Source organism: Oenanthe melanoleuca, unplaced genomic scaffold (genome assembly GCF_029582105.1).
Source record: "Oenanthe melanoleuca isolate GR-GAL-2019-014 unplaced genomic scaffold, OMel1.0 S163, whole genome shotgun sequence".
NCBI classification, from domain to species: Eukaryota; Metazoa; Chordata; class Aves; order Passeriformes; family Muscicapidae; genus Oenanthe; species Oenanthe melanoleuca.
In genome coordinates this window covers 11,434-20,072 of record NW_026612812.1, presented here as the reverse complement: position 1 = coordinate 20,072, position 8,639 = coordinate 11,434, and the positions used below count along the sequence as shown (strand labels likewise).

The 8,639-nt window shown below is 45.9% G+C and overlaps 2 protein-coding genes across 2 annotated transcripts; one reads left to right on the top strand and one right to left on the bottom strand.

Moving 5' to 3' along the window:
* Positions 1-1,454: 1,454 nt before the first annotated feature.
* Positions 1,455-2,393, top strand: LOC130266713 (olfactory receptor 14A16-like). Its single transcript, XM_056515974.1, has one exon. It carries the CDS (start codon positions 1,461-1,463, stop codon positions 2,277-2,279), a length of 819 nt encoding a protein of 272 aa, XP_056371949.1. The 5' UTR covers positions 1,455-1,460; the 3' UTR covers positions 2,280-2,393.
* Positions 2,394-3,474: 1,081 nt separating this feature from the next.
* On the bottom strand, positions 3,475-7,274 carry LOC130266714 (uncharacterized). Its single transcript, XM_056515975.1, has 3 exons — positions 7,111-7,274; positions 4,579-6,205; positions 3,475-3,488 (listed from the first exon to the last, which is right to left on the bottom strand). The coding sequence occupies exons 2-3, from the start codon at positions 5,657-5,659 to the stop codon at positions 3,475-3,477; spliced, it is 1,095 nt and encodes a 364-aa protein (XP_056371950.1). The 5' UTR covers positions 5,660-6,205; positions 7,111-7,274.
* Between the last annotated feature and the right edge of the window lie 1,365 nt (positions 7,275-8,639).

The window sequence follows — 8,639 nt, the reverse complement described above, 5'->3', positions numbered from 1 at the left end:
AAGGCCTCTACGTTCCACCCCATTGGTCCCTTAATCTTTTGGAGTTTACGCCTAATGTCACCAGTGGGCTGTCCTAAAAATAAACTCACCAGCTGTTGTATCCTTTCTTCTGATGCAGGATCTAGGGATGTATAGCGTCTCATTGTATCTTGCAATTTACCTAGAAAGTCAGTAGGGCTTTCTGAAGGTCCCTGCTCAACTGCGTAAAGGGCTGATCAATTAATTGTTTTAGGTATTACCCTCTCCATACCTTGTAGTATAAAACCTTGATAGTTCTTTAATTTGTCTTTATGAAGTCAATTGTTTGGATCCCAATTTGGATCTTGAAGCAGAAAAATTCTTTGACATCCTGATTTGTTCCTCTGAAAGAATTTTCTGCTATGCTCCCTGCTACTTTTAAAACTAATTGCTTTTCTGTTTCAGTTAAGGCATCTAGCATTAGGTGTATATGTCCCCAGTCTGGATCGTGTTGCTTAATCAAAAACTTAAATCTCTTATTCGTACCTCTCAGATCTCTCCAACAGTTTTTAGCAGCTTTCTCCCATGCCTCTAAATCATTTGTACAAAAGGGTACTTTAACTAACATCCTTACTCCCTCTGGTCCCCAGACCAGATCTGCAGAAAAAAAAAAGGGAAAGGCTTTTCCTCAGGGCTGGCTCTCTCTCTCCTTGCCTTGCCCAGGTGCTCCTGGATTGCTGATGGGCTCTCGGGGAATGGCAGTTCAGCTGCAGGCTCAGGCCCAGCCCTTGGGCTCCTCCTGTGCAGGCTGAGCACAGCAATGGATGTCCCAGCTCCCTGTGCCCCAGGAGCTCTGGGCAGGGCAGGCTGGGAGACTGTGAATGAGCTGACTCTCCTCAAGCAGTTCCATGGACAGGACCCTTGGTGTGTGCTTGGGATGCCATCCGGGCTGGGAGGTGTCTCCAGGGGACACTGGGGGACAGGAGTGTCCTTGGCCTGTAGGAGTCTCAGAAAGGCTGAGCAGGGTTGCTCTGCTGTGGGTCCCTCTGCTCTCAGCTGTGTCAGGATGATTTGAGGGGAACACAGTGACTGCCCTCCATCTCAGAAAGGACACCTGGGGACAGATGGAGTGACCGAGCAGCTCCCCTCAGCCTTCACTGAGTTACAGCCAATGCTCTTTCCTTGCACAGTTCTCTCTGATCTCCCTGGGCACGTCAGGAATCCCTCTCAAGCTGCCTTTGGCCATCACCATTCCTTAGCCCGGGGACAGGAGATGCTGCCAAGCTCCCTTGCCTCAGCAGCAGTTTGGTGCAAGCAAAGGGGCCAGATTCCAGCAGAGCTCCAGGCACAGGGCTGAAGGAAGGGCTCTGGGAAAAGGAAAATTGGCTGGCACAAAGCAGCTGGAACAGAGATGGGAGAAAGGGCTTGGACCTTGCTCAGGAAAGTCTCCCCTGACTTATCAGTGTCCTCCTTTAACAGGACCCCATGGCCTGAGAGAAGAAATGTCCAACAGCAGCTCCATCAGCCACCTCCTCCTGCTGCCATTGGCAGACACGCGGCAGCTGCAGCTCCTGCACTTCTGCCTCTTCCTGGGCATCTCCCTGGCTGCCCTCCTGGGCAACGGCCTCATCATCAGCGCCGTAGCCTGCGGCCACCACCTGCACACCCCCACGTTCTTCTCCCTGCTCAACCTGGCCCTCACCGACCTGGGCTGCATCTGCACCACTGTGCCCAAAGCCATGCACAATTCCCTCTGGGACACCAGGAACATCTCCTACTCAGGATGTGCTGCTCAGGTTTTCTGCTTTGTTTTCTTTATCTCAGCAGAGTATTTCCTCCTGACCATCATGTGCTACGACTGCTACGTGTCCATCTGCAAACCCCTGCACTACGGGACCCTCCTGGGCAGCAGAGCTTGTGCCCACATGGCAAAAGCTGCCATGGCCAGTGGCTTTCTCAAGGCTCTGCTGCAAACAGCCAATACATTTTCCCTGCCCCTGTGCCAGGGCAATGCCCTGGGCCAGTTCTTCTGTGAAATCCCCCAGATCCTCAAGCTCTCCTGCACCAAATCCTACCTCAGGGAACTTGGGCTTATTGCTGTTAGTGTTTGCTTATATTTTAGCTGTTTTATGTTTATTATTTTCTCCTATGTGCAGATCTTCAGGGCTGTGCTGAGGATCCCCTCTGAGCAGGGACGGCACAAAGCCTTTTCCACCTGCCTCCCTCACCTGGCCGTGCTCTCCCTGTTCCTCAGCACTGGTATATTTGCCAACCTGAAGCCCCCCTCCATCTCATCCCCATCCCTGGATCTGGCACTGTAAGTTCTGTACTCGGTGGCTCCTCCACTCTTGAACCCCCTCATCTACAGCCTGAGGAATCAGGAGTTCAAAGCTGCAGTGTGAAGACTGATGACTGGATGCTTTCAGGAACATTAAACTGCTGGCCAGTTTCTGAAAAGCACATTTAATAATAGTGATTTTTGATACTTCTTCTTGGTTTGGTTGTGGGATTTTTTCCCCTTTGTTTAAGTTTTATCATCTTGTCCATTAAAAAAGCCTCTGTGTGTTCCATTCCTCATTTTGTATCTCTTTCTTCCCTATGGCCACAGACTGCATCAATGAACGGCTGCACTCTTAGTGGCATTAAACAAACTGAAGGATCTCTCTCCCAGCAAAGTTTTCTCCTGAGTTGCCCCCTTTGCTCCATTCTCTGGAGCTGCAGCAGCAGTGTCTGTGTGCAGAGCTGGGGCAGATCAGTGCTGGCACAGCAGCTGTGCCCAGCAGCAGCAGCACTTGGTGTTGCCAGTGCTGCTCCCGTGCCACTGCCCCGCTGCCCTCCTGCCCCTCGTGTTGCTGCAGGGCCTGAGTGCTCTCGGGGCCGGGCACAGCCCTGGGGGTGGCAGTGCCGGGGCTGCAGCAGGGACAGGCCATGGGCACTGCTGGGGCAGCGCTGACGCCTCAGGGCAGGGCCTGGGGGCTCCAGGCTCCTTGGCCAGGCTCTCTCCACAGCACTTGGCCAGGCCAATGCTGAGCAGAGAAAACCCCCGTGAGCAGCCCCAGGCTGGCCGTGGGCAGGCTGGGGGCAAACAGCATGGCTGGTGCTCTGCAAGGGCCCTGCAAGGGGGAGACCCTGGCAAGGAGCAGCAGAGCAGGGGCTGATCCATCCCCACTGCGCTGGACAGCCCAGGGCAGCGTCCCAGAGCGTCCTGATGTTGCCCGATCCGAAGAAAACACAAACAACCGAAGTCGTTTATGCGGTGCTTTATTGAGGGCCCGGGAGCCTGTGGACTAGCGTCCAAAGACAGAGCCCCATCTTACAGAAAATTTACAGGGTTTTTATATGTTTCTTTACATGATTTCTTCATCGTAACAGATTCTTGCTTCATTTTCGATACCTGGTACCATAATCTTTCTGACATTTAAATTTCTGCCAAAAGGTACATTCTCTAGATAAATGGATACACTCCTTAAGATAAGTAATTATTTCTTAACTACACTGCTTACATTTCGAAATTGGCTATAAAAGTTCATCTACAGGTTAAATGCGGCCTATTAAGCCTTAGCATAACTACTACTACTTATGTCAACTAATGTTAACTATTAAGGTTTACTACTATCTTAATACGGTTTATTTAATCAAATGGCAACATTTCCCCCCTTTTGAGCATTCTTCAGTCTTCTGCAAGGATGCTCAACTCTCAGTTATTTTCGGGTCTTTCAAATGCAGGATTTTCTTGCCCGATAACAACTTCATACTTTGGAGGAGGCAGGTGCATTTCGTCAGTTCTTGTCAAGGCTTTTATCACTCTTCTGGTGCGTTTTGTTTCCTTTTCGATGACTCCTAAAACACACTTATACACTAGCCAAATAATTAGTAATAGAACTGCAAACAACAGAATGTACTGTATTACAGACGAAACCCAACCAGAAACCTGAAGTCCTAAAGATTCAAAAATTTCTCCGATCCAATTATGTTGTGCTTCCTTTTCAATGTCTTTTGTTTTGGATTCAACTGTTTCTAATTGAGAAATATCCTTTTCCACTTCAATGGTCATGTTTGGAATATGGATGCAGCAATGGTCAATTTTTGTTTTTAGATACTGACACACACCATGCTCTTTTAACAGGAGCATATCCAATGCCATCCTATTCTGCAAAGTCATTCGGGATGTGGCTTGCAATTGCAAATTCATATCTTTGAATCCTTTTTTAGTGGCTGCTGCTAATCTTTCAGTCTGCCCTAGCAGTTTGTACAGCATTTCTCTGTTCCTATAGGTGGCTACAGGTGCAAATAGTGATTCTAAAGCCCATCCAAATTTAACTCCACCATCTGGTTCATGCCATTCATTTTCTAACTCAGTGAATGCATCTACTTCTTTTTTCTTCCGATTGGATTGTAATTTTGATTGCTTCCACAGAGGGCAAAGGGTGGGGACACCTAGAGTGATTTGTGTCACAGGCCCATCTATAGGAATGTGTGTGGTCCATTGTCCATGTCCCATTACCCAAACTAAATTTCCTGGACTTCTAATTGTAGTATTCCTACAACTTACAGCTCTTTTAATTCCGCTTCTGCTTAGTGCGGCTACTCTTCCTACAATGGTATGATTAATTTTCCTACATTCACATCCCCACTTGAGTAGTACTTTAAGAGGAGCTAGACTGATCTGACTTTCTGGGGTATCACATGTAATAACCTTAGTACAATTCCAATTTTCTTTAGTTTCTTTAATTTCTCTGGTAGAGGTTTCTGTCTTATAGACTTCCACCAGGGTTTGGTTTTTACTTCCTGTCCATTGTATACACCAGTTCACTGCTCCAATATAGCTGTAATGTTCCAATAAGCTCGGACCCCATACGGCTTTCCAATCATCCCAAATTACATGTTGTTGGCTTATATTTTGACACGTAACTTCTTGGTAAGGTTGTTTTGTTTTAACTTTTACATTTCTAGCAGCATACAGTGCTGCATGCCATACATTTTCCTTTTTGACAGTAACTATTTCTCTTTCCTTCCTTTCAATGTGACATACAGTAGATGTGTTTTCTACCGTTTTAGGCAGTAATGGAATGGGAATTATTCCCCATGGAATTGGTTCTCCTGCCGCTTGTGGAAGTGGCAAGCATGCTGTAATTCGGGATACGTTTTGCACCATTCCAAAATCTTTAATTAACCCTACTACCAAATTTTCTTGTTCGCGACTTTGATGTACAGCTGCTTCTATATCTCTTAGCTTTCTGCGCTTCTTTTCTACTGGGAATACCATATGAGTGGGCCTGGTTCTTTGTCCAGCTTTTACTATTCTTATTCCATAATCAGCATTAAGTTCACATATCACTAAACACAAGTATTTTCCTTCAGTAAAGCCAATTTGTGGGTTACTAATATTTAACCATCCCATACCTTTTCCAGATTTTTCCCACCAGCTAACTCCTTGGTCTATTCTGTCCCATGACTTCTGAGTGTTTTCTTTCCACCATTTAACTTGCAATGTCTGATTACATTTTTGTTTTAACACAAATGAACAATTCACCTTCAAAGGAAGTCCATCCCACATACCTTGTACAGTCCAGGAGGGTTTCACCTCTACGGATTCCTGGGATGGAATGTCCTTTCTCAATTTCCAGGATACTATTCTCAATTTAATTTGCTTATAATCAAAGCTTTTTCGGGATTTTACAATGCACATGTAATTTTCCATATCCTCTTGCCTGACTTGCTTCAGTAGCAATGTGGTATTTCCTTTCTGTGCATCCTTATCCCAAACCGTGACAATATTTGCTTTTGGATAATCAGCACCTTTCTTTCAGGTTGCTTGTACATTCCGGACTTCAGTTTTCTGGTCATTGGTTATATAACAGGTCAGGTTCACATCCATTCCGTCCATAACACCAACCACTGGTTCAGTAACTGCAACTACAACAGAACCATTAACAAGAATTGGTTTCGTTATTACCAGCAACAATATAATCAAAAACGCTACTTTCCGCGAAAAATCATCCGAGTTGGAGAGACTAACTGAGTCTCCCATTGTGCGGGGACTTTCTTGACCCGAGTGTAGTGGATCCATGAGTCGATTCCTTCGACCTTTACTGCCGTGTAGGTTGTCAGGATCACTTGGCGTGGGCCGTCCCATGCTTCTTTCAAGGGGTGGGTGGACCAGTTTTTCACATACACTCGGTCTCCCGGTTGAATGTCATGCACTGGATTTTCCAGTGGCATAGGTCGGTTCCACTGCAGAGCTCCCCTTAAGGCATTAAGAGTTTTGTTTAATGACATGACATAACCAAATATTGTCTGATCCCCCTGCACATGCAAATCTCCTTTCAACACATTAGCATGGTATGGTTTCCCATATAGGATTTCATATGGGCTAACTCCCAATCGCTCCCTGGGTTTGATTCTGATTCTGAGCAATGCTAATGGCAAAGCCTGTGGCCACTGTATTTTTGCTTCTTGGCAAATTTTCTTGACTTGTCCCTTAATCGTTTGATTCATCCGCTCTACCTGGCCACTTGATTGAGGTCGCCACGGGGTGTGTAAGTCCCAAGATATATCTAGCATTCTAGCCACTTCTTGTACTATTCCTGCTATAAAGTGTGGGCCTCTATCTGATGACAATCCCAACGGCACCCCAAATTTCGGAATGATTTCCTTCAACAGTGTTTTGACTACTTCTTTTGCTTGATTTGTTCGGCAAGGAAAGGCTTCAGGCCAGCCTGAAAAAGTGCATACATACACCAAAAGATACTTAAAGTTCTGTGCTTTCGGTAATTCTGAAAAATCTACTTGCCAATAATCTCCTGGCTCTGGTCCCACTTGTATTTTCCCTAGCTGGATTTGTTTCCTAACTATCGGATTATTCTTCAAACAAGTTGGACACATGGCATTCACCCGTTTGGCCAATGTTAACATCTGGTTAGAAATTACTTCTCTTTTTAGAAATTTTACCAATGCCTCTGCTCCCCAATGACATTTGTTATGTTCCATTTCCAGAATCGTTTTCATAATTCTGGCAGGCACCACCACCTGTCCTGTCCCTGTCACATACCATCCAGTCATATTCTTTTGAGCAAGTAACAACGATGCCAATTTCTCATCCTCTAGGGAATACTTTGGTTCTTGAGTTAAAAACGGAGTTGCTGGACTCACCTTGGTAGGTATCAGGGCCATCTGAGTCCATACCTTTCTTGCCACCTCACGAGCCGTGTAGTCTGCAAATCGGTTTCCTTCAAATATCTTCCCATCTTCCTTCTGGTGTCCTCTTACATGCATTACAGCAACCTTTTCGGGTCGATGTACTGCATCTAGCAAGGCTAGGATTTCATTCTTGTATTTGATAGTGACCCCTTGAGAGTTTAACAGTCCTCGTTCCTTCCACAAAGCACCGTGAATATGCACAACTCCAAAGGCATATTTAGAATCAGTCCAAATATTTACCTTCTTTCCCCAGCTCAAGATTAGAGCTCTAGTAAGTCCAATAATTTCAGCTCGCTGGGCAGAGGTTCCAGGAGTTAGGGCTTTTGCTTCTACCACCGTCTTAACAGTCACCACAGCATACCCTGCATACCTGGTTCCATTTTCCACGAAGCTGGATCCATCAGTAAACAGCTCCCAGTCTGGGTTCTCCATCGGGGTATCTCGCAAGTCAATCCGACTGGCATGCACCTGTTCGATAACTTCCATGCAATCATGTGCTAATTCCCCTTCTTCCTGCTTACTGCGGAGAAACTCTGCTGGATTGATATGATTAGTTGTTTTCAATTCTACATCATCCTGTTCTCTCAGGATTGCTTGGTATTGCAACATTCTACTAGATGACAACCAGTGACCCCCCTTTTGTTCCAGGACTGCCAGTACCATGTGAGGTACAAACACCTCTATTTTCCTTCCCAGAGTCAATTTTCTGGCCTCCTGGATGAGGATTACTGTGGCCGTAACTGCCTGCAAGCATGACGGCCAACCAGCACTAACAGTGTCCAATTGTTTTGAGAAGTAGCCTACTGGACGTTTCCAGGATCCAAGCCTTTGGGTCAGCACCCCCAATGCCAATTTTTGTCTTTCATTTACATATAATTGGAAGTCTTTATTTAAATCTGGGAGGCCTAGTGCTGGAGCCTCCCTAAGGGCTTGTTTTAAATCTTCAAATGCTTTCTTCCTCTGTCGGTTCCAGTTTAATTGTGATTCCTTCAGGGCCTCGTATAATGGTTTGGCTAGGAGTCCAAAATTTAAAATCCACAGTCTGCACCACCCCACCATTCCCAAAAAGGATCTCAATTCCTGATGATTCCTTGGGAGGGGTATGGCACAAATAGCTTCTATTCGATTGACTCCTAGTCTTCTTTGGCCTTGAACAATTTCACATCCCAGGTAAATTACACTTTCCTTTACCAGTTGTGCTTTTTCCCTTGACACTCGGTACCCAGCCTGACCCAGCATGTTTAGCAAGGCAATGGTTAGCTTAAGACATACCTCCTTTTCTTCTGTTGCCAGAAATATATCGTCCACATATTGGAGAATGACGTAAGAGAAAGGTGACTCTCTTACCTCAGCAATCTTCCATTCCTCTAATTCCTTTGCCAGCTGGTTTCCAAATATTGTTGGGCTGTTTTTAAATCCTTGTGGCAAGCGGGACCATGTAAGTTGTCTTTTCTTTCCAGTGTCAGGGCTTTCCCATTCAA

What these genes read in the sequence shown, in the direction of transcription:
- LOC130266713 (XM_056515974.1), top strand. Translation starts at nt 1,461, where the DNA reads ATGTCCAACAGCAGCTCCATCAGCCACCTCCTCCTGCTGCCATTGGCA.
- LOC130266714 (XM_056515975.1), bottom strand. Translation starts at nt 5,659, where the DNA reads ATGGAAAATTACATGTGCATTGTAAAATCCCGAAAAAGCTTTGATTAT.